At 39.1% G+C, this 26,927-nt stretch overlaps 1 protein-coding gene across 10 annotated transcripts in view; it reads right to left on the minus strand.

Moving 5' to 3' along the window:
* Window positions 1-2,832: 2,832 nt before the first annotated feature.
* The window catches only part of LOC136864291 (proteoglycan 4), a 975,577-nt gene continuing 951,482 nt past the window's right edge, over window positions 2,833-26,927 (minus strand). For all 10 annotated transcript variants that reach the window (XM_067141070.2, XM_067141075.2, XM_067141072.2 and 7 more), the window contains one exon: window positions 2,833-5,722. In XM_067141070.2, coding sequence (XP_066997171.1) covers window positions 5,229-5,722 — 494 coding nt within the window. In that variant the 3' untranslated portion in view covers window positions 2,833-5,228. The remainder of the gene's footprint in view (window positions 5,723-26,927) is intronic.

A 26,927-nucleotide genomic window follows, 5' to 3' on the forward strand; every position in this document is an offset into this window, starting at 1 on the left:
TTAACTGTGTTGAAATTGAAAAGAAATGGCTTCCATTATAACAAAATATCTGCAACAAGGTTGTACAAAATGATATGAAAAACTCTGCAGGCACAGGTTTTGGGCAAAGGCATGGAAGGCCAGTACTCCTTTACTTGTATTTTAGGAGCATTCAGATTTTGGCAATGTTTCGTATGGGAATAATTATTTGATGTAATTTAACGTAGTGTGTAGGCTGGTATGTATACTGGCTGATGGTAAAAGGCCTCTAAAAGTGTTACCAATTGACGGTGTAGACATGTGGCTAGGCATGGCGAGGCTGCTCGAGGCGATGCGCGTGATTTCATTGTTGCCATTGTAACCAGTAAACCTACTATGCTAGCAGTTAAATTAAGCAGAGTCCACTCTCATTCTGGCCTCACAGGCCATCTGATGCAGGTGTGCCAAGAACTGTTTGTATGGCTCATTCAAAGCATAAGCGCATAAGTTTGTGTGGTAAACAGTGGCTTTATTTTTAGTTGTTAGCATGCACATAAACTCTAATTTGGTACAATTAATACGTATGTGCATTTATGTTTATTATCCCTGGCCTCCCCATCACATGAACCTATTAGCCACCACTGCTCCTCTGGAGGAAATTTCGAGAACTACTTCGTGTGTCCCATATATTCCATGATGTTAATAGAATATCTCTGACAGTGGGTACTCAGTGTTTGTCTGCACTGCAAATCTAAAGTGGCATCTACTGGTGAACAGGAAGAGTTTATGGCCTTGCTGCATTGAGTTGAAGTTTGGAATTTATTTTGACTTAAAAGCCATTTTTTGAAAACTCAGGATTCAACTGATCACTGGCCCAGATGGAATATCAACTGAAACCCATGCAAGTTTTCTGGGTTCACTGGATTCACATTGGTTTCTTGCACAAAATGTAAAGTGTTTCATCATTTCAACAAAGACTGCTACTCAGGTTTCCACCAGTAGCCTGGAGTAAACACACTGATATTTTTGACCATGATGACAGAGTGCTCCTAACGTGAGAGAAACTGAAACCTAGAAAATAGGCTGAATCATGGGTTTATGTACAGATTTTTAAATTTTTTTCAGTACCCACAATGTATGCAAATCATTTGTAGCAAATAAGTGGAAAGAAAGTAGAATGAACAACTGTTTATGGATGATACATATTGTATAATCACTCAAAAGAAATAATGAGCACATGGTATTGTATATTTCTTGCATTTAATATTTTATCAGAATTTTAATAATTATCCAACCGGACGAGTTGGGCCGTGTGGTTAGGAGTGCACAGCCATGAGCTTGCATCCGGGAGATAGTGGGTTCAAACCAGACTATCAGCAGCCCTGAAGATGGTCTTCTGTGGTTTTCCATTTTCACACCAGGCAAATGCTGGGGCTGTACCTTAATTAAGGCCATGGCTGCTTCCTCCCCATTCCTAGGCCTTTCCTATCCCATCAGCGCCGTAAGACCTATCTGTGTCGGTGCAACGTAAAACAAATTGTAAAAAAAATTATTATCAAAATATACTTCACCTCCCATGTAGATACAAATCCAGTGGATAGCCAAAAGAAACAATAACCCAGCAAGTGGTTGTGTGGTTTGGGTCATGTAGCTGTCAGCTTACATTCGGAAGATAGTGGGTTCGAACCCCACCATTTTCACACCATTTTCACTATCTTAATTATGGCCATGATTGCTTCCTTCCTACCTCTAGCCCTTTCCTATCCTATCGTCGCCATAAGACCTATCTGTGCCGGTGCAATGTTAAGCAACTTGTAAAATTGAAAAACAAAGAATATGTCTATTGGTTCAATATTCCTTACTACTTTCTTTTTCATGTCACACTGATGAAGACAGTGATGGGATAGGAAAAGGCTGGGATGGAAGCGACTGTGGCAAAGGTACAATTCTTTTTTTAGACTTTGCTTTACATTGCACTGACACAGATAGGTCTTATGGCGACAATAGGGTAGGAAAGGGCTAGGAAAGGGAAGGCTTTGATTAAGGTACAGGTGCAGCATTTGCCTGGTGTGAAAATGGGAAACTGAGGGAAACCATCTTCAGGGCTGCCGACAGTGGGGTCCGAACCCACTATCTCCCAAATACAAGCTGACAGCTATGTGACTCAAACTGCATAGCCAACTCACTTGGTGGTTCAATTGATACTGAGAAAAGTGTACCTACAAGGAACTTACATAATACCATACAATAATTATTTTTTTTTAGCGACTGTATATAGTGACATGTCGATTTTCAAAGTAATCTTTTTCCATGATGTACCATGTAAGTAATATGCAAAAATTCTCTTCCTTTCTGAGAATTTAAAAATAATTTTACATTTTGAAATAAACAGAATCACTGAATCATGCATTTTAGGGTTAATTATGTACATTTACTTGAACCATATTCAAGTTATCCAACAGTTGTGGGTTGGTCTAAGCTGCTGTACTACCAGTTTCTTTCTTTTTTTTTTTTTTTGCTAGGGGCTTTACGTCGCACCGACACAGATAGGTCTTATGGTGATGATGGGATAGGAAAGGCCTAGGAGTTGGAAGGAAGCGGCCGTGGCCTTAATTAAGGTACAGCCCCGGCATTTGCCTGGTGTGAAAATGGGAAACCACGGAAAACCATTTTCAGGGCTGCCGATAGTGGGATTCGAAACCCCTATCTCCCGGATGCGAGCTCACAGACTACCAGTTTCAGCTGCTGAACCACTATCATTCAATCGTCAAGGTTTCTATGTCAAGGGATAGGAAGGAACAAAAGCACTACTGAATGCTGCATTTTGAACATTTTGTTCACCGCAAGATGTAGGGCAGACAATGAAATTGAATGTTTACTCAAGTATTTATTTATTTTTGGTACATATTTCAAATGATTGTTATAATACTACATTCATCTTCTGACACAGCTGACAAAAAAAGTCACCCACATATGTTCTGTGTAGATGCTAATGTAGATGAAGATTAAGGTGTGAATTCCACTTATTCTAGATGTGCAGTTAGAACATGAAATCTCTCTCTCTCCCCTTGCTCTCTCAGTCACAAGCACATACACGTACACACTCAAACATTACGCACAGCCTACACATTTAAGGCCGTTGATAGGAAAAGGAGAAGGAAGGAAACAATGGTTAAATTAAGCTATAAGAATGCCGCTTGTTTAACGTCCCTTCAATTGCTATAGATTTTTAGGAGACGCCGGAGTGTCGGAATTTTGCCCGGGAAAGGGGTTCTTTAACGTGCCAGTAAATCTACTGACACAGATCTCTCGCATTTAAGCACTCTTAAATGCCAACCGACTGTGCCGGGATTCTATCCCGCAACCTTGAGCGCAGGAGGCGAGAACCTTACCAACTCCGCTACGCAGCCGGCCTGTTAAATTAAGCATTATAAATGCTACATAATTTAATTACTGAGGACAGCAATTGCATCCTACAGTTCCTTCATAACGGATAGGTCTCCGTCAGAAAGTGGCTGAGCTACACAGATAAGAAAAGAAGCATCATCTTATATCTTAGAAGTGACGATGTGATAAGTAATATTGTTTAAGGCAAAAAAAAAAAAAAAAAAAAAAAAAAAAACTGTATGTAAGTAATGAATCAAGTATTCTAACAGAGTCTATAAAATCTTCAGAAACTACTTAGCTATGGAGCTCATGACACTGATCACTTTAAAAGAATATAACATTCTTAATTGCAGACCCTTTTATTATCATTTTCCTATGCATATTTCTAGCAAAAGCCATGGCTTGTCATTATGGGGACACTTCAGAATTCTGCATAAAGTTCAACAATGGCAAACAAGACATAAAATATATAGCATTACATGTTATTCAAACTCTTATTCCAAATTTATTTTATTTTCCTGTAATTCGCTTGATATTCAGATAAATTAATAAGGAGGTGGTTAAAAGAGAAGAGAAATGGTAAGGGAAGACAACAAATGCTTGGAATAGACATAATGTTTTACTTTCCTTCACTAATAAACACATAAAGAACTTCACAATATTTTACTGCCGGTACCTGATTTGAGGTATTGTAATGTATAGTTCATGGGAATACTGCCCTTTAAAATCAAAGGGGAAATATTTAAAGCCGTTTGGTGTGGATTACAATGCAACTTACATGTAGCAATAATAAGCCACCTCATTCGTACAAAATGAAATTTAAGTAGATATAAAAATGAGGAATAACAAATTGGGAATATCTTTCTCTCTCATTATTCTTGATATAAACTATTTTATACTTCATCTTCATTAGCTTCAACAACTTAAACTATGTAATATGAAATAATATATCACTATGTATATATATTTATGGAGTTTCTACCTCATAAATTCGATTAATAATTTATGGCATTTCCCCTGCAATATAAATTGCATTATATGTGGGAGTGACAGTGGGAAAAACCTTGCAAATGGAATCATCATTATAACACCTAGAACAACAATTATATAATTGCGTGAACACAAAGGGAACTCCATTCCCTTTGGTTCTGGATCTAGCACAACCAATGAGGAAAGCTGCCTGCAATTAATAGTTTGCAGAACTAAGAAGCATTATACACGATCAACAGTTATGATTCTCCTTACAAGTGTGGTTTGTTTGGCATTGCAGCACAAAATGATTGTAGTGAATGCTAAGGTCCGCCAGTCTCGGCTTCAATGTTCCACATCACACTAAAATGAGTAATTAACACCACAGAGTTTCATTTAATTATGGCCAGTTAAATCAGGGTAACTGCTCATAACAGAAGTGAAATATACCATGCAAATAATATATGGATACATAAGCGATCTGATCCTTTTGTGAAGTTCTCAAAGAGGGAATGCAGAAATATTTCACAACAAATATAAATAATACAATTCTTAGGTCAGATGGTATATTTCACCATCAAAATGGAACAGAAATAATATTTTAGAAATCGCTCTGGTAGTAGGAGCACTCTGTTGGTAGACAGTACTCTGGTAACATAACATACATTCGATCCAAAGAGATTTCTTTTTCAAGCTTTTGGTGAGAATGTGTAAATAAGTGCATTTCTGTGAAATCAGCCTGTGCTTCAACTACAGTATCCCAATAAACATTGACAGTAAAGAATGGCTACCCTGCTACGGCTTCATGCAGAGCGGAGAAAAGCAATCGTCGCGCTGAATAACGCACGAGTATGGGGCGAGATACCGCAGGAAACAAGGACCGGTTTTCTGTATTGCATAGTGTGCTACAATTCCTATACCTTGCCTTCCTTATCAGAAGATTCTTTACCCTTTCCCCAAAATTTGTCGAACCTCGTTCTAGCTTTTTCCAGGACATCTGAAGCTAGAGATCGTCCAGATGAGGGAGATACTAAGGGAAGAGGAGTTGTGGGAGAATCCTGAGTGGTGGCAGGAGATTCTAGGACGCGGTAAGGACACTGCGAGCCTGTTTGCTCTGTTGGCTGATAGAGAACATCAGATGGGACACCTGGATCTTCAAGCACCCGATATCCCATCTCCTTCCCGGGTGCTATAGGTCCGGTTCCCGTTCGATCACCTGAAGTAGACTCAAACGAGAAGGATGGGTCCTCCAAACACTTGAGAGTAGTTCCTGTTACTGGTGTTTCGAACTCCGTTGGTGAAGTGCTTGAAGCAACAGTTCCGTCATCTTCTTTCTCTTTTTCCTCAGGTTCCTTGCTGGTCCCAATATTTTCAATTGGTTCAGTCTCAGACACAGGTGACCTCCAACCTAAGGAGAGAAAGAAGGAAGAATGATCACTACAAATAACAGATAACTATGAGTTAATGCAAAACCTTGTAATTAATGTTCTGAGAAAGCTGAAGTTTTGATTAAGTGCCTAAGATGTATTCACAGTTTGAAAAGAAACTCTGAATGTTCTAGGCCAGATATGGCAATCTGAAATCCCACCAAAATGCATACAGTGCAAGCATGAAAGTTCAGGATTGATGGCTCAACAACAGCAGTTTCAGTGAATGGAGACAAGACATAGCAGTACAACATACTTTTTATGTTGGTGACCACATGGCTATGTTTGAATATAACATTTTGCTATAACTAAATATTGTTATTCAACAAATGCAGTCACTGTTGAGAAATTTGTAGATGTTAAGTTTGGCGATGTTTACTCCTTTGTATAAAACTCTTTGGGTTTACTATTCTATGTAATGGTGTTGACATTTTGATTGTGAATAAAAGTTGTTATGATTATTAAAAGCTGAATAAGTTGTTACAGATAATGTGTATTTACAACCTAAACAACAAATGGTGACTGTAACAGGACTCAACAATTGTGTTGAATTTTAACTTGATGGTAGCGAGTATAACTGTGCCTGTATAATATCCAGTATACCATATTCTGTTGTTTATATTTGTACATCGTAATTATGGCATCTACACAAATAACTAAGAGAAGAGCGGTTATCCGCACGTTGTTCACAAAAACTTGCAGTGCTATAGACGAACTACTGACACAGAGAGATACAGATTTACAGTTAATAAGTGCACATTTACTAGTGCTCAAAGAAAGAGGAAACGAGTTATCGGAACTGAACAGTTAGATCTGTGAAAACATCTGGGCTGAAACAAAGGAAGAGGAGATTGAACAAGTACTGATAGCAGACATGGAGAAAACAGAGGAGTAAGGTAAGGCCTCTGATTTGATCACAAGGAATAGTAGTGCTCCTACTACATCTAGTTGTGCTTATGATTGTTTGGGAAACAAAATATCTCTTCTTCTGCCAAAATTGGAATTAAATAAGTATGATGGGGAAATAGCCGGTTGAATATCATTCTGGTCACAGTTCTCACAAATTGATGAGAGTCAGTCGTTAAGTAAGGAGGAAAAATTTCAATATTTGATTCAAGCCATGAAAGAGAATTAATGAGCATGTGCAGTTGTTGTGAGTTTCCCTCCCTCAGACAAAAATTATGGAAAGGCCATTCAAGCACTTAACGATAGATTTGGACGTAATGATCTCCTTATCGAGTATTATGTACAGGAGCTACTGAGTTTAGTGATGGAAAACAAGACAGTCAAGATCAGCATTTTGTATGACAAACTACAGGATGAGCTACATAAAGCAGAACCAGTCCCACATCCTGGCAGCGCAACGTGCACACAGGAGGTGTGTGCGTGACAGAAGTCCGCAGTAAATACACTGTCGTGTAAGCAATTTCTAACAAACAAATAAACAACACAAAACAAAACAAAAAATAAAAGTACTCACTTATATCATGCCAGGAGATGTTGAAACTGCCATTCTTGTGAAAAGAACATTAGATTAGGGTTAATTTCTCCGTCATGTATCACATTCAAAACTCATTCACAAAATCGCATTTGTAATGCAGGAGCACCTGGTTTAAGTTCTTTAACTGCAGTCATTTTATACGGCTTTAACTTCAGTAACATTGTACCTGTTTAAACAGAACCATAGGAAATTTCCATTTCCTGAACAAGTCATTGAAGTGATTTTGTAGGAGACCTTTCCAGAGCATTAACAATGTTACCTACAGTTTCTTGTGTGAGTACTGTACGTGGTTTAATATGTTTCTTATCAAGATGACTTCCCATCTCACATAATTTATTTATTTACTAATCTATGAATTGAAGTCCGACCTGGAACTTGAACATCAGGAAGCTTCTCTTGAAATAATCTCTTTACGGCCCTTGCACTTTCTGTACGGACATATGAATAGTAAATGAATACTCTTTGGGGAACAGAATACCAATACCCGACTTGAGCCACCTGAGCAATTTCACTGAATTCACACACTGTACTAATGTCACCAATGAAACACGTGCCACGTTTGCAAACGTTCAACAAAGACTGAAACCTGGCGTGGTAGAGTGGGCTTGAGAATATCCGGCACTATAGTTCATCACCGGCCTCCCTTACTCAGGAATTCTTGTGCACAGGATGGAGCGGTTCTGGTTTAATCTGCTCACCCAGGGTAGAAACTCAATTACGGACACTAGAGACATTAAATGTCCTCTCGGATAATTATGCCGCACTACTGTCTCTGCCCGCGGACATGTTGAGGTTTGTGGCTACGTTCCAATGAACCCAATAGGACACTGAAGGAGTAAGTGGATAATTTAATGTTGTTTTTGAATAGGGAAGTAGAAGGGGAGGAGAGAGTTGCAATGGCAAACAATCAGTCCCTTTCCTGTAGCCAGGCTAAGAATCGAGGGAAATTGCATGGTACTAACAAAGTTAATTTTGTTTCTGCAATCGACCTTGCTAGTCTGGGCATTGAATTTGACTCTCAGAAGTGTGTGTTTTGCAAAGGGGTGAATCATTGTTCAACAGTCCGACTCGTTGGCTGAACGGTCAGCGTACTGGCCTTTGGTTCAGAGGGTCCCAGGTTCGATTCCCGGCCAGGTCGGGGATTTTAACCTTAATTGGTTAATTCCAATGGCATGGGGGCTGGGTGTATGTGTTGTCTTCATCATCATTTCATCCTCATCGCGACGCGCAGGTCGCCTACAGGAGTCAAATCAAAAGACCTGCACCTGGTGAGCCCAACCCGTCCTGGGATATCCCGGCACTAAAAGCCATACGACATTTCATTTCATTATTGTTCAACAGAATGTCTCCATGCACAAAAAATGTCTCTTGAAGATAGAAAAGGAGTTCCGTTTAAAGTTAAGCGCTGTTTTTCTTGTACTAATGCAGGCCATTCTGCGTGGCAGTATTGAGCACGATGTGTTATTTGCTCTGGATGACATGTACAATTATTATGCCCATCTGTTGTGAAGTATCAAACAGAAGAGAAAGAATGTGTTAAGGGGAAGCATTCTGAGACCAAGAGAGAAGATCTTTCCTTGTTCAGTACTTCATCTATTGATAGTAATTTGTCAGTTAGCTTCCAAAAGGAGGTTTGTTTACAGACTTTGATAGTTTATGTTAAGAATGGTGAAAGAATCAGGAATTACAGATTACTGATAGACAGAGGATCCCAAAATTTGTATATTTCCAGTAGTTTGGCCAAAGAAATGAACTCTCTGATTGGAGAAGAGAACATTATCCACTCTCTTTTTTGTGGTAAGCCAAAATGTGTAGTTAAGCACTGATACTATAAAGTGCACTTACTCAGCTTAAGTAATGACTTTGCATGCAATTTCATAGCATTAGACCAGAGGACAATTACAGCTGTGATTCCATCACTAGAAGTCAGGGAGGAAGTGAGGGAAGAATTACTGAGAGAACACATTCCAATGTGCAGAGATTCTAGGGCTTCAATTGTCATCTTGATAGGTTCTGACATTGCGGAAAAGTTGTGGACAGGTAAAATAATGACTTTACCTTCTGGGCTGGTAGCCATAGAAACCTGTTTAGGATGGATGGTAACGGGGAAGAGGAAGGAAGTATACACCGTGGGGAAAAATGATCTAGCGAATCATGCAGTCACTGTACTCAGTATTACTCAGCTACCTGTATCTGATCCGTGGAAAATGGAGACCATTGTAATAACTGATCCAGTACAGAATGCAACAAAGGAAGGGAAGAGGACGTCATCACTGAGATATTTCAAAAATACAATTAATTTTATAGATGGCAGGTACGAGGTATGTCTTCCATGGACAAGGGGTACTCCAGATCTTCCAACCAATCGAGTGGTTGCAGAAGGCAGATTGATTCGAATGACCCAAAAATTAAAGGCAAAATGTGGACTTTATGAAGAATATGACACCATTTTACAAGACTGGTTGAAAGAAGGCATTGTGGAAGGCATTCCTCATCGTCCAGTACCGAAGGAAAATAGTGCAACTACAAAAGTGCGCCCCGTGTTCGATGCATTGGCAAAAGAGAGAGGTTTCCCATCACTGAACAACTGCCTTGAAGAAGGACTGAACCTTATTAAAATCATACTAGAACTGCTGTCTAAGTTTCGGCAGTTCGAGAAGTGGTGAAAGGACTTGCCTCACTTAGGAGAAATCGAGATGATGAGTCACCTCGGCAGCGTGGAGAATATCTCACTGCATGTATTCTGTGATGGAAGTCAGAACGCAAATGCAGTTGTTGTCTATATCAGAAGCTGTTACCAGGGAGAGGTACATATTCGGTTAGCGGTAGTTAAAGCAAGAGTAACACCGCTTAAGTGCCTGAGCATTCCTCAAGGGGAATTAGCGGGAACTCTTATTGGAGCTCGTCTGCTGAAATCAGTTCAAGAAGCCTAGATTAGAAAGAAATCCCTGTCTATTGTTGGACCCATTCAAGAACTTTACCGTACTAGTATGGATTCTTGGCAACGAAGACAAAACTGTATTTGTTAGGAATCGAGTAAAGGAGATAAGGGAGTATGTTGAGAAATTTGTAGATATTAAGGTTGGCAACGTTTACTTCTTTGTATAAAATTCTTTGGGTTAACTATTCTGTGTATTGGTGTTGACATTTTGATTGTGAATAAAAGTTGGTTATGATTATTGAAAGCTGCTAAAGTTGTTACAGATAATGCGTATTTACGACCTAAACAACAGTCACAGTATAATGAAATAAAGGATAACAGCTATTATTTGACATATTTAATAATAATAAATGATGATGATGAGACTTTCTTCAGTTTATCCCAGTCAGTTCTTGGATCACCGGAGCAACGTAGGCTTATTTTAGTTTTGGGTCTGCTGCCACACGATTTTATTTTTCAGGTGAAAATTTGAACTGGAATCGACTGGGAATTGAACCTCAGTCTTCTGGGTGGAAAACCAGCACCAAGCCTCCGCATTAATCACTCCTCAATAATAATAATAATAATAATAATAATAATAATAATAATAATAATAATAATAATAATAATAATAATAATAATAATAATAATTTATCCGTTTACCCTCGAGGGCCAGTTTTTCCCTCAGACTCAGTGAGGGATCCCACCTCTACCACCTCAAGGGCAGTGTCGTGGAACTTCAGACTCTGGGTTGGTGATACAACTGGGGAGAATGACCAGTACCTCGCCCAAGTGGCCTCACCTGCTATGCTGAACAGGGGCTTTGCGGGGGGATGGGAAGATTGGAAGGGATAGACAAGGGAGAGGGAAGGAAGTGGCTGTGACCTTACGTTAGGTACTATCCCGGCATTTGCCTGGAGGAGAAGTGGGGAAACCATGGAAAACAACTTCCTGGATGGCTGAGGTGGGAATCAAACCCACCTCTACTCAGTTGACCTCCCGAGGTTGAGTAGACCTCGTTCCAGCTCTCGTACCACTTTTCAAATTTTGTGGCAGAGCCGGGAATCGAACCCGGGCCTCTGGGGGTGGCAGCTAATCACACTAACCACTACACCACAGAGGCAGGAATAATAATAATAATAATAATAATAATAATAATAATAATAATAATAATAATAATAATAATAATAATAATAATAATAATCTGTCTATACATATATGTATTTTTAGCCTGTTATTCCCAGTATTATATATTTAGGGTACGTCTAAGTACAGTAAAAGATATGCAGTGTAGTTATTTTATCAGTTGATTTCTTGCTTGCATTATTGTCATGAAATCTCTGTGTAGTATACATTATTTCCTTCCTCTGATGTATATATTTACTTCTATTCAGAGAATATGCTGTTTTATTTCTGTTGATATTTACATATTATATTACTGTGGATGTGAGTGAGAATTAAGGAAGATAAGGAAAGAGGTAGCAGGTTTGAGGGAGATGACTAGGGGTGTAGCAGAGGACAGAAATGAAGATAGGTCTCCCTCAATTCGTCGGCGGCGGCTTAACTCGTTTTGGAGTAATTGACTTCTTCCAATAAATTCACTTCTGTCTGTGGATGTACTTTCGATGACTGAAAAGACCAATTCTAACATGGAATAAGCGTCCACACAGATGACACAGAATTGTTGGAGGAGGTTGTGGTTGTGCTACATGAAGTTTTCGTGCTTCTCTCCTGGCCTCTTCACAGCTGCACCGTTCCCCTCCAAACAGACTTACAGCAGCAGGGATAGTCTAGTGCCAAACTGAACTGTCTTGAGCAAGCGTGTCTCAGGTTTGTGGATTGAGACCTGTCATCTTCATAGTGTGCTTAAGCTGGTGCTTTTTTAAAAATGCTATTTGTTCATGGCGTCGACCTCGAAAGATCTTTTGCCCCTACTGGCACCATATGTTATGAACCTGCGTGTAATTGTAATTGCGGAAGTGTATAGTGTTGAATGTGAGGAAAGGAACATTAAGGACGACACAAACACCCAGTCCCCAGGCCAGGGATATTAATCATTTAAATTAAAAAACCCTGACCCGACCGGGAATTGAACCCGGGGCTGTCGGGTGACAGGCGGACGCGTTGCCCCCATACCGCGGGGCCGGACTGCGTGGGTCATACAGCACTACTGCATTTGCATCCCTACAAAGTTTATTATCATGCTACCTGTGCGTTTTTACTCTGTTTTCTGTTGGTGTCGACTTAGGCTACGCGTCAAGGTCTGATTCAGTGGAGATTTAATGAGGGTGGGGTTGAGGCTCTGGTCACGGCTGATTCAGTTGTCAGGCATGTGGGGCAAGCAAGAATAGGTATTAACATAGTTGGAGATGTTTGGGATCTGACTGCGACAGCACGGAAAACGTTTAAGGAAGCAGAGATTGTTATCAGTGGGATACTGTGTTGGAGGGATATTGAATGGAGGATAAATGGGAATTTAAATGAGACTATGGAATGGTATTCTGGGAAATTGGGATTGCGATTTGAGATCTTAATGGGTGGGTAGGAGATAGGGATCTATGCTCAGTGGCCTTCACTTGAACCAAAATAGTGCATATAAGTTATGGGGTTTGTTTAGAAGAGTTATAGGGAGGTGCATTCAGGAAAACAGGGTGGACCAGGGAGCGGTGTTGACTGTATAGGAAGCATGAAGTCAAGGAAGGATGACATAAAACTGTTAGTGTTAAACTGTAGAAGTATTGTAATGAAAGGAATAGAAGTAATTTGATAGACATATATTTGCCTGATATTGTAACAGGAATTGAATCATGGCTGAGAAGTGATATTATGGATGTGGAAATTTTCTCTAGGAACTGGAGTGTTTATCATAGAAATAGGTTAGGAACAGTAGGGGGGAGTAATTATACAGGTGAAAGAAGAATGTGTATGTTACAAAAAATTTAAGGATGAGAAACATGGGACGATTAGGCTACACCATATGGCTGATAAGAGGGGAATGGGTACATTTAAAAAAAGCAATTATGATCAAAGGAAAGTAGCAAATAAAAATGTAACAGCTTATGGGATGGGTTTAAAGCAAATTGTTGAGGAGTGTGAAAACAGATATATACCTTTTTTTTTTTTGCTATTTGCTTTACGTCGCACCGACACATATGTCTTACGGCGACGATGGGAGAGGAAAGGCATAGGAATTGGAAGGAAGCGGCCGTGGCCTTAATTAAGGTACAGCCCCGGCATTTGCCTGGTGTGAAAATGGGAAACCACGGAAAGATATATACCTTTAAAAGTGGTAAGGAATAGTTAAGGACCCATTACATTATAACAGGGAAGTAATGAGATTAAGAAGGAAGAGCAGATTAAAAAGAAATAGAGTTAGGGATGGTTGTGGGAGTAAGGAGAGACTGAAGGAGCTCACTAGAAAATTGAATTCAGAGAAAAACAGTTACCTAAGGATAACATGGTGGCAAACATAATTGGCAGCCATATGAATTTTATGGAGAAATAGAAGGATATGTATAGATACTTTAAGGCAGAAACAGGTTCCAGGAAGAACATTCCAGGGATCATTAATGAACAAGGGTAGTGTATATGTGAGGACTTCCAGAAGGCAGAAGTGTTCAGTCAGCAATATGTAAAGGTATGAAGATAATGTCCTGATTGAGGAGGAGACTAATACTGATGAAATATTGAAATTTACCTACGATAAGCCAAGCTCGATAGCTGCAGTCACTTAAGTGCGGCCAATATCCAATATTCGGGGGACAGTGGCTTCGAACCCCACTGTCGACAGCCCTGAAGATGGTTTTTTTCACACCAGGCAAATACTGGGGCTGTATTTTCACTAACACCATGACCGCTTCTCTCCCACCCCTAGCCCCTTCCTGTGACATCGTCGCCACAAGACCTATCTGTGTCGGTGCGACAAAGCAAGTTGTAAAAAAATTTAACTATGATAATAAAGACATTTATAAAACGATACTAAAGTTGAAAGCTAGAAAGGCAGCTGGGATTGATATTATTTCTGGGGATATATTAAAGGCTATGGGTTATGATATAGTGCCATATCTGAAATACTTATTGGATTACTGTTTGCATGAAGAAGTGATACCAAATGAGTAGAGAGTTGCAAGTTACAAGGGAAAGAGTGACCAACATAAAGTGGATAATTACAGGCCAGTCAGCTTGACATATTTCGTTTTTAAGCTGTGGGAAAGCATTCTTTCTGATTATATCAGACACGTTTGCAAAATTACTAACTGGTTTCACAGAAGGCAGTTCCAGGTTTAGGAAAGGTTATTCCAGTGAGGCTCAACTTGTAGGATTCCAGCAAGTTATAGCAGATATTTTAGATTCAGGAGATCAAATAGACCGTATCACTATTGATCTATCGAAGGGTAGATCCTGGGAGATTACTGATGAAAATGGGGCCTAATGGACTAAACAAAAGAGTGGTTGAAAGGGTGGCTACATTTCTAGAAAATAGAAGTCAGAGATTTAGAGTAGATGAAGCGTTATCTGATCCCGTAATGATTAGGAGGGGGTTCCCACAAGGCAGTAGTATTGGAACTTTATATTTTCTTATATATCTAATGACTAGCAAGATACCTGTGCTTCACAATGATTTTAAACTGAAAGTTTTCAAAGTTTTACATTTTAGAGAGTTCACTGTCAGCTGAGCCTGTAAAATACACTCTTAGATTGTACACCACACAGTTTTGGGGGAATGATTATTTTCTGATCTAACACTCATTTGAACCCCATACAAAAGAATTTGAATGTTTTAAACCCTATCTTATTTAACATATAGGATGGAAAAGCGACCAACCTGTGAAATTTTGATTTTGTATGTCGAACAGTAATGGAGGAAAGAATACTTTTTTAAAGGGTGAATGTTTTTAAATATTTATTAACATCTAGGATATAGAAGACCACCCTTCATTAAAAAAATTAATTTTGTGCCTGAAACAGTTTTGCAAGAATGGATATTGTGTTTTTGAGAGTGAACCACCAAGGGGTTTCCCTTAGGGAAGAAATAATTTGGAGTATAGGATATTTCACACCTAGGACATAAAAGAAGACCTTCTCGTAAATATACAACTCTGTATGTCAAACAGTTTTGGAGGGATGGATAATTTTGTTTATGGAGCTAATCTCATTTAACACTTTAGGGGTGGAACGATAAAAAATATTTCCTATTTCACACCTAGGATTTAAAATATATATCGCTGAAAAGTGGTGGAAAAAGGGGCTCTGGTTAAGACGCAGCAGGTCGTTATGCTACTTAGGTTCCAAAATTGGTAAAAAAATAAATTAAATAAATAATAAGTAAATAAATGCAATGTAAATTTTAATCTTATTCCAGTTGTATAGTATTATTTGAAGTAATTCCACATACTGTATATGAGGTGACTATGTTTGTAAGTATAGGAGATATTATAAGTAGAATTTTGTAAACAATATAAATTTATTAAGGATGAGCTGTGTGTTTAATAGAAAAAATTGTTAGCGTGAATTGTATATTATTGTATTCTGGAAAAATGTTCTTCTTCTCTTGTTAATTTAAAATTTAGTGCTTGACAATAATGTATTTTAGTGTATCATTTGCCACCGAGGTAGACACCTCATTTGAAAATAAAGAGATTTTGATTTGATTTGATTTGAAAATAATTCAACACTTTTTTCACTTCTTTTCACCCACTCCACCCCCTTAAGTGGATTTTTCTAAAACAAAAAAAATACGTGTTTCTTTATTTTTAAAGGAGAATCCAAATACAAATGTTCATGTCTGTAACTTCTTCAGTTTTTTTTAGATAAAAGTATCCTATAAAAAGAATTCAACCCCTTTTCAATGCTATTTACAACCCCCTTAAGTGAATTTTACGAAAACAAAAAATACGTGTTTCTTTATTTTTAAAGACGATTCCAAACACCAGCGCAGTTCGTTGCAGTCTCAATGTTTGATCCTGCATGTCTCATTCCATATGTGCTGCAGGACAGGGCTCCAAGATCACAGTGCGTGGGTCACTTCCTGGCAAACTGAGATCCACCCTAAACAAACCCACGCCACTTACTACTTCCAAAGTCCAGCGGCGATGGGATATGGATGGTGGGGGCAGGTTACGGGTAAAACTGGAAGCCCCTACTTAGCAGCAGATGTGTAATGGTCACCTCCCTAAGACCCTGTGATTACTCAGGAATTCAGTCCTGCATCTGTGTTTGGGCAGGCCTGTTAAGGATTACTGCTGCCCACCTCACACAGGGAAGGCCCTAGAAAAGGTGGGCTAAACAGCAGGAATGAGACACACTCTGAAAATCGGAACATGGAATGTGAGAACTTTACTTGATGTGACAGATAATGACAGGCCTGGGAGAAGAACAGCTCTTGTTTCGCATGAGCTCTCTAGACTCAACACTGATGTTACTGATTGAAGTGAAACCACTGAAGGCAAAATTACTGACTTTGGCTCAGGATATACCATCTTCTGGAAAGGGAAGGAGGAGCAAGAACGTCACATCCATGGTGTCGGATTCGCTGTGAAGACTAAACTGGTTATTGATCACCAACTTAATCTCACTGCAATCAGCATTCCACTCTCAGGAGGTACTTTTATGACTGTCATCTCCACATATGCTCCAACCTTAGATGCTGATGATGATGTAAAGGATGAGTTCTACAATCAGCTAAGCACAATCATCACCAAAGTACCATCTGCAGATAAGCTCTTACTCCTTGGTGATTTCAATGCCAGAGTTGGGAGAGATAATCGCCTATGGAAAAATGTGATGGTTTAACAATGAATTAGCAATTGTAATGCAAATGGACTATTACTTCTCGGTTTATGTGCAGAACAAGAAATCTTCATGAACACTCAGTTTCGACTGCCTAACCACTTCAAGACCAGGTGGATGATCCACAATCCAAGCATTGGCACATTCTTGATTACATCATTAGACAGCATTGTGATAAGAAAGACATACTTACTACAAGAAAAGCAAGAAGTATTGATGATTGTTACACTGATCACTAACACCTTATTTGTCAACTCATGATCTCCATATGCCCTAAACCACGTAAGCATCTCCAAATCTTGACCAGAAGAAAGTTTAACATGTTTAAACTTGAGTATGAATCCTTTGTCATAGAATTTCAGAATATGATCAATGTACAGCTGACAGTTAATCCAGTTAGCATAAATGAGAGTTTAGCAAAAATGGGCCACTTTACAGAAGATAATCATGAAGTCAGCCCTGGAAACCATTGGTTTTGTAAAGCGGAAGAGACAAGGCTGGTTTGAGGATAATAATGAGGAAATTTTGTGCCTCATCAATGCAAAAAGTGAAGCCTATCCATCCCATCTTCAAGATCCATCCTCCAACAGGAAGAAAGCTCATTTTTTAGAACTTAAAAGATCATGTCAGACAAGGATAAGAGAAATTAAGAATACCTAGTGACAACAGAAAGCTCAGGAACTTCAGAGACTATCTGATGCTCGGGACCTGAGGAATGTTTACGCAGGAATACAGGAGCTGCGTGGTCCATCTCGCTCTTCAACAGGTACACTGAAATCTGCTGACAACTCTATCGCTCTTACTGACATTCATGAAATCCTGGAGTGTTGGAAGGATCATTTCTCTACCCTTTTCAATCACCCTTCCACTGCTGATGAAGACATTCTTCCTGATATGACTCAACAGCCTGAACAACCGTGGATGGCAGTTCAGCTAACTTACCAAGAATTCAGTGCAGCTCTCAATCTTCTGAAACCCAGAAAGGCATCTGGCCTAGAAAACATCCTTCTGGAGTTAATTCAACCTGGTGGTCAATCCCTTAAAACGAGGATTTTCACTCTCTTCCTCAAAATTTGGGAAGTCAGAAAGTACCTCATGAACTAAAAAATGCCACTATCATCACAATCTTCAAGAAAGGCAATCGCAGTGTTTGTGGCAACTATCGCGATATATCACTACTATATATTGTAGGTAAAATTCCCACAAGAATTCTGCTTAACCGCATCCAGGTTATCTCTGAGAGAGTCCTCCTAGAGTCCTAGTGGGGGTTTTGAACCTCCAGAAGCACAACTGATCTGATTTTCTGTGCAAGGCAACTTCAGAAAAAAATGCAGAGAGGAACAGAGTCCTCTCTTCTTAGTCTTTTATGACCTGGAAGAGGAATCTGACTCTGTTCCAAGATCTGATATGCAGGCAGTACTGAAACACTTTGGCTGTCCTTAGCATTTTGTTGATCTGGTTCAGGCCTCCCATGATGGCATGACTGGACAGTTTTGCCATCAGAATAGGATTACAGATGAATTTCCTATTGCTCATGGACTCAAATAAGGGTGCATGCTTACTCCAACACTATTTGCATTATATTTGGCTGCCATGCTACATGAATCTTCTACAAACAATCAGGTGTGGAAGTTAGGTATTGTTTAGTTGGAGGGCTTTTCAAATTAGCAAGACTTCGCTCCCGTAAGCCCACCCAGGTTACAAAGGTAACCAAAATGCTGTATGCACATGATGCTGCATCACCTACACTCACACCAGAGGAACTGCAACAGTCAGTTAACCAGTGGCGGCTCGTGAAAAAATCAGCCTACGTGCTACAGGAAAACCACTGAATAAGCTTTCTTTAAGTCTGCATATTGCCATGATGACCAACATACTTCAAACCTGTTAATAATAATAATAATAATAATAATAATAATAATAATAAAGCTTTTCTCACAATTTATAACTCAGAACAAACAAGAACAAAATTACATTGTAATGCAGGAAAACATTTAGGGCCAGTCAAAGATTCTTTGACTCACCAACGAATTCCTTATTTTTGATTCCAAAAGGAAGATGGATATTTTAATAAGCATTGGTTGGTTTCCTTAATAACAACATTATCATTGCGATAGATTGCCTCCACTTACGCTTTACTTTCGAGACTGACGTTGCTTTCAATCCCAGGCGATACTAATCTCTAGTGGCAGAATCGCTAACCACTTACCATGTTCAACATCAGGGTAGCAGGAAACATCGTGCAGTTCTACCCCCCTTGCGGGAGAAAAAGTAACTATTGACGGGATCAGTGAAAGTTGAGCCCGGTTTATGGTATAGTCCACCGGCTACGGGGTGTGTTGCAAGCTTGGCTGCGCCTGCGTATTGCTTCCTTCAGGCTACAGGCCAGAGCTCATTTCAGATGAGCACGGACTAAGTTTCCCGGGAGAAGAGAGCTAGGTGTTCAACAGATCTTGTCCTGATTTTCACCAAACAAAATTCATACCGTACTCAAAACAAAGAAAAGGCACCAGGATAATTGTACTGTACATAAATTATTCCGTACAGTTCCAAGCTACGTGCTGGAGCCCGGTAGCACGTATTGACCGGCCGCCACTGCAGTTAACTGCTACAAGAGTGAATGTGATTGTTTTGGTCTCACCATTAACATTCAAAAGACAAAGGTCCCAGCACAACCCTTCTACATTTCAACGTCTCCATCTCAGATACTCCACTGGAACAGATAGACCACTTTTCGTACTTGGGTAGTGAAGGGGTAGGCCTTTGACCGTTATTAAAAACTTGTAAATTTAAAAGAATACACTGATTTATTACACTGCAGTTGCCTGAGCACCCAGTTTTTATTTATACTTCCAGGATTCCATGTTGTTTATACATAATATCTGGTTGCTAAGTTCATAGTTACAGTTAAAGGATTTCCTTTTGCTAAGTCCATGGCCCAAGCACAGTTTCGTTACCTAGAGAGAGAAGAGCAGTTGACTGTGAATATGCTCTCCCTGTCAGAACTACTAGTTTCAAAATAGCACACAAATAATAAAATCTATATATATAAAATAACATGTCCTGACTGACTGACAGACTGACTGACTGACTGACTGACTGACTGACAGACTGACTGACTGACTGATTCATTCATCATCGCCGAGCCAAAACTCCAGGATATAAAGAAATGAAATTTAGGGGTTACATTTATATTACAGTGTAGGTGCTCTCTAAGAAAGGATTTTTGGATATTTCATTGCTAAGGGGGTGAAAAGGGGTTATGAATTTTTAAAATGAGTATACCTAGATCTCAAAAACTGAGCAGTTTACATACATACATACATACATACATACATACATACATATATACATACATACATACATACATACATACAAACATACATACATACATACATAATCTTTATAGACTGTTATGCCTTTCAGCGTTCAGTCAGCAAGCTTCTGAATTTAATAAACGTCGCCACAAGGCATTCGCAACTAGTGCTGTGGCCTCATTTAGTTGTAATCATTAAATCGATAGAAACTGAGTCTAACCATTGTTGTCTTGGTCTCCCTCTACTTCTCTTACCCTCCATAACAGAGTCCATTATTCTCCTACGTTACTTATTCTCCTTCAGTCGCCTCACATGACCCCACCACCGAAGCCAGTTTATGCGTACAGCTTCATCCATCAAGTTCATTCCTAACTTAGCCTTTATCTCCTCATTCCGACTACCCTCCTGCCATTGTTCCCACCTGTTTGTACCAGCAATCATTCTCGCTACTTTCATGTCTGTTACTTCTAACTTATGAATAAGATATCCTGAGTCCACCCAGCTTTCACTCCCATAAAGCAAAGTTGTTCTGAAAACAGACCGATGTAAAGATAGTTTTGTCCAGGAGCTGAGTTCCTTCTTACAGAATACTGTTGATCGCAACTGCGAGCTCACTGCATTCGCTTTACTTCACCTTGATTCAATCTCACTTACTATATTACCATCCTGGGAGAACACACAACCTAAATACTTGAAATTATCTACCAGCTCCAGCTTTGTATCACCAATCTGATATTCAGTTTTGTTAGCTGTGGTAGTGACGGGAGGGAAAAGGCCCATCATAATAAAGTTCACGAGATATCACGAACGTGACCGTATCTGGCGTGCAAAGAAATCGCTGAAGGGATCGGGTATGCTGATAACAGAATCGCTAACAGCAACGAGAAAGGACATACTAAACGCCGCACGTGACCACTTTGGTCAGAAATCTGTATGGACTAAGGATGGACGTATCATTATTCTAAGCTCTGATGGGAAGAAAATTCAAGTGACCACACGAGCTGACCTTAACAATGTTATTCAAGCAGCTAGGGGGTGAAACAGTGTGAAGTAACGATAATGTGGATTAGTTTAAGTTTGCATTATAGTGTTTTATTATTGAGTGTGAATGTGATTGAGTGCGTGAAAAGCCGGCACGATATCAGAGGAAATACGCAGGTAAGAAGCATGTATTCTTCTTGGTATTCTGCTTTGTGTGATGAGTACTGTTATAACTACTGCCAGCTGTGGACCTGACTGTCCCCCTACCCCTAACCTCTCCTATCCGAGAACGGAGACACCCCGCTGCCAGAGCTCATTAGTGAAAGTATTTCAGGCCAACGCACGTTCATTGAACTGCATTCATTTAAATTCTCAATCCCTACCTGCTCACCATGAGGAGCTCTCCTTGAAAACAGTAATGTACACGTAGCTTGTATCAGTGAGAGCTGGTCACGCACAACTATCCCTAGTATATGGTACACATGACGGGCTATAATATTTACAGGCATGACCGAATAGATAAAAGAGGTGGAGGAGTAGCCTTGTACTGTAGAGATGATATTAAATGTAAAATCGTATGCACATTTGCCCACTGTGCTGACCTGAGAGCTGAGTTCATTTTTGCCAAGATCACTGTGACAACAGTTAAAGCCCTAATAGGAGTTGTTTATCGGCCACCACGGGTAGGTCACCTCTCAGACATTGAAGACATCCTGCAGAGACTATCACCTGCTTATGAACATATTTTAATATTTGGAGACTTCAATACTAATTTACTGTAACAGGCTGGAGATACAAAGCAACTCTTAAGTATTTTCCAGACGTGTGACATGACAATACTTCCACTAAAAACCGACAAATCATACCTCATCTTCACATACACTAATTGACTTAATGGTCACTAACAACCCACAGAAAATAGTATCACATGGACAAATTCCTACCCCTAGCATATCGACACATGACTTATTTGTCTTACTCCCTCAAAGTACCGAAGTATAAGTCCAGATACATCACATTCAGGGACATTAAACATATAAATTTGGATCATCTGAGAGTTGACGCCCTGAATAGTCCTTGGGATGATGTAAAAAATATAAACGGTATCGATAAGAAAGTTGAAACTTTAAGTTCACTTATACTTGGTCTCCTTGATAAACATGCACCTAAGCGTACGGCCAAAGTCTCCCGACCTCCTTCTCCATGGCTGACCGATGACATTAAACAAATGATGTCTCACAGTGACGCGTTACACCGGCTCTACAGACGCACACACTCTTCCAGTGCGCTTGAACAGTATCGGACACTTCGGAATAGAATTAAAGTAATAATTCGAAATAAGAAATTTTCTTTTTACAATCACCTGGCTGCAAATTTAAATGTGTCAAACACGTGGAAACATGTTCCATTGGAATTGGGAAAGCTTTGCCCCAGCCATGTAATCCAGACATCTCTCTGGAGAGATTGAATGCTCATTTTTCTGAAATAAAAATTAAACCGGAAATACACACAATATCACAGACTATAAAATCTCTTCTGAATCATCCACCACCAAATAGGCCATTCTTTGAATTTCGCGAAGTCACAGAGATTGACGTGAAACGCGAGGTATTATCAATCACATCATCTGCTGTAGGACCTGATGAAATACCCATACCCATAATACAACACATCATTGACATTATTCTTCCCGCCATTACTCATATATACAACACGTGCCTCACAAGTGGCCTCTTTCCAAAAAGGTGGAAAAAATGCCATTATAAATCCTGTTCCCAAAACTTCCTCACCTGAACTTATAACAGATTATCGACCTGTTTGCATACTTTCATCTCTCTCCAAGCCTCTTGAACACATAATACACGTGCAATTAACCGACTATTTAAATAAATACAAACTACTTGACCCTTTACAATTGGGTTTCAAAAAGGGACACAGTACGGCCACTGCCCAGCTGAAAATTACAGACGACATGAGACGTGCTATGGACGAAAGGAAGGTGACGTTACTTACACTTCTTGATTTTAGCAGCGCTTTTGACACAGTAAATATAGATGTACTGGTTGCTAAATTGAAATCGCTTCACCTTGGACAGACAACTCTAGAATTCTTTCTCTCATATCTTACGGAATGAAAACAACACATAATTCTTCAGAATAGGTCATCCGAATGGGTAATGAAATATTCAGGAGTATCACAAGGCTGTGTACTTGGACCACTTCTCTTTGTTATCTATATTAATGATATATCGACATGGCTAAGACACTGTAAATACCACTTGTATGCTGACGATCTACAGATCTATTATCATTCCAAAATTTCAGACATCAATCAAGCAATAGGTTATATGAACCCTGACTTAAATAATATCTGTGCATACACTCATGAAAACTGTATTTTAATTAATCCATCAAAATCTAAAGCTATTATTGATGGGCAGACGAAACAAATCAGTGCGGCAAAAAACAAAAACATTCCTCCACTAACTTTATCTGGTAAAATTATTCCGTACGAAAACTTGGTAGGAAATCTTGGTGTAATTATAAACAACAATCTTAACTGGGGAGAGCACATTACAAATATCTGTAGAAAAGTGTACGCGTCCCTTCACCCACTAAAATATCATCAAAATATGCTGCCACTAAACATGAGAATTAGGCTTATAAATACTCTTATCCTCCCTATTTTTTCCTACTGTGACGTCGTACTAATTGATGCCACGAGAGAACAACTAAACCGATTACAACGTGCTATGAACTCGTGTATTAGATTTATCTTTTCCTTACGCTATGATGTTCATGTTACCCCTTATTATCGATAACTTTCCCTTCTAAAATTTGAACAATATAGAAACCTCCACGTGGTAGTATTAATCTTTCGAGTATTAAAAGTGAATATCCCATACTACTTATCTTCACAACTCAATTTCTTATCCTCTTTCCACCAGCAGAACACATGCTCCGGCAGTACACTTGCTATCCCTCTCAGCAGGTCAGCAGCATTTAGCCATTCCTTTTTTGCAAATGGAGCTAGAATATGGAATTCTCTCCCCCACAACATTAGGGCCATAAAATCCTTAAATTCCTTCAAGTTGTCTTGCCGTGAGCATCTCCTCGATGTGTGCCGCCAGGCTGAATGAATCTGGTAGAGTGAATGTGTGTAGGAATGTACATTTACTGTGCTTATGGTATTTTGTGTCATTCAACTTTTAATTTGTAACGATAGTTTTAAGACATAACTAAGAATATTTATAGAGTTTATGTTATTTTGTTTCTAGTTTGTAATGGTAGTTTTAAGATAAGATTATGAATATTGCTCTCAGATGTACAATGTTAATTAAGTGTGGTTAAGTGTAAGAGAGGACCATGAGTCCTAACTTCGCCACTACAAATAAAGGCAAATATAATATAATAAAGGCAAATATATCAATTTACTCTTCAAAAGGCTAATTTTCATACCGTACTCATTGCACTTATTTTCAAGTTCCAAGATATTAGACTGCAGGTTTTCAGCACAATCTGCCACTAAGACCAAGTCATCAGCATAGGCCAGACTGCTTACTACATTTCCACCTAACTGAATCCCTCCCTGTCACTTTATACCTTTCAGCAGATGATCCATGTAAACTACGAAGAGCAAAGTGAAAGATTACAGCCTTGTCTAAACCCTGTAAGTACAGTGAACCAAGAACTCATTCTACCATCAATTCTCACTGAAGCCCAATTGTCAACATAAATGCCTTTGATTGATTTTAATAATCTACCTATAATTCCATAGTCCCCCAGTATGGCGAACATCTTTTCCCTCAGTACCCTCTCATACGCTTTCTCTAGATCCACTAAACATAAACACAACTGTCTATTCCTCTCATAACATTTTTCAGTTACCTCGCGCATACTGAAAATCTGATCCTGACAGCCCCTCTGTGGTCTAAAACCACACTGGTTTTCATCCAACATCTTCTCAACCACTGATCGCACCCTCCCTTCCAAGATGCCAGTGAATACTTTGCCTGGTATACTAATCAATGAGATATATCGATAGTTGTTGCAATCCTTCCTGTTCCCGTGCTTATAGATAGGTGCAATTACTGCTTTTTGTCCAATCTGAAGGTACCTTACCGACATTCCATGCTAATCTTACTACTCTATGAAGCCATTTAATTCCTGCCTTCCCACTATACTTCACCATTTGAGGTCTAATTTCATCTATTCCTGCTGCTTTATGACAATGGAGTTTATTTACCATCCTTCCCACTTCCTCAAGCATAATTTCACCAACATAATTTTCCTCCTCCCCATGAGCTTGACTGTTTACAACACCACCAGGAAGATTTCCTTTTACGTTGAGAAGATGTTCAAAATATTCCCTCCACCTCTCCAGTGATTCCCTAGGATCTATTAGGAGTTCACCTCAGTTACCCAAACACTGTTCATTTCCTTTTCCCTCCGTTCCTGAGATTCTTTATTACTGTCCAGAAAGGTTTCCCTGCAGCTTGACCTAGCCTTTCCAGGTTATTACCAAAATCTTCCCAAGACTTCTTTTTGGATTCAACAACTATTTGTTTCTCTCTGTTTCTTTCATCTATGTACAAATCCCTGTCTGCATTGGCCCTTGTTTGGAGCCATTCCTGATAAGCCTGCTTTTTACATTTACAAGCTGTTCTCACAGTTTAAAGATGTGAAAATTGGTATTTGGAATCTCCTATCAAAACAAAGAAACACGTACTTTCGTTTTCGGAAAATTCACATGGGGGGGGGGAAATAAGTGGAAGGAGGGTTGAATCCTTCATATGAGGATGTTTATATCTCAAAAACTGAACATGTTACAGATGTGAAGACTGGTACATGAAATCCACTTAGGGGCGTGAAAAAAGTGAAAAAGATGGTGAATTTTTAAAATGAGTATATCTCATAAACTTAGCATGTTACAGGTGTAAGAATTGGTACATGGAATCTCCTTTAAAAATAAAGAAACACATATATTTTTTCGGAAAATCCACTTAAGGGGGTTAAAAGTAGTGAAAATGGGGCTAATTTTTCAAATGAATATATCTCCAAAACTTAATATGTTACAGATGTAAATATTGGTATTTGGAATCTCCTTTAAGTGTAAAAGAAAGTTTTTTTTTTTTTTGGAAAATCCACTTAAGGGGGTTCAAAGAAGTGAAAATGGGTGAATTTTTAAAATGAGTATATCTCAAAAACTTAACATGTTACAGGTGTAAAAATTGGTATTTGGAATCGCCTTTAAAAATAACAAAACAAGATTATTTTGCTTTAGGAAAATCCACTTAAAGGCGGGGGGGGAGTGAAAAGGATCAACAATGGGTTGAATCCTTTGAAACAAGAAAATTGGTATTTGGAATCTCCTTCAAAATAAAGAAACACTTTTTGTTTTCGGAAAGTCCTCTAAGAGGTGGGGGGAAAGAAGTGAAGAAGGAGTTGTATTCTTTTTATGAGGATACTTATATCTCAAAGCCTGAAGTTGTTACAGACATGAAAATTGGCAATTGGAATCTCCTTTGAAAATAATAAAACACTTTTTTTGAAGTGAGAGAGGACTGCTTTCCACATATAGAGTTCCATGTTGTAGGCCTACCAGGTGTATGCATAAATCTTTTCTGGTTTCACTAAGAGATGATGCCAGGAAACAGTACGCAGCATATGAATTTGACA

This window comes from Anabrus simplex, chromosome 2, assembly GCF_040414725.1.
Source record: "Anabrus simplex isolate iqAnaSimp1 chromosome 2, ASM4041472v1, whole genome shotgun sequence".
Classification (NCBI taxonomy): domain Eukaryota; kingdom Metazoa; phylum Arthropoda; class Insecta; order Orthoptera; family Tettigoniidae; genus Anabrus; species Anabrus simplex.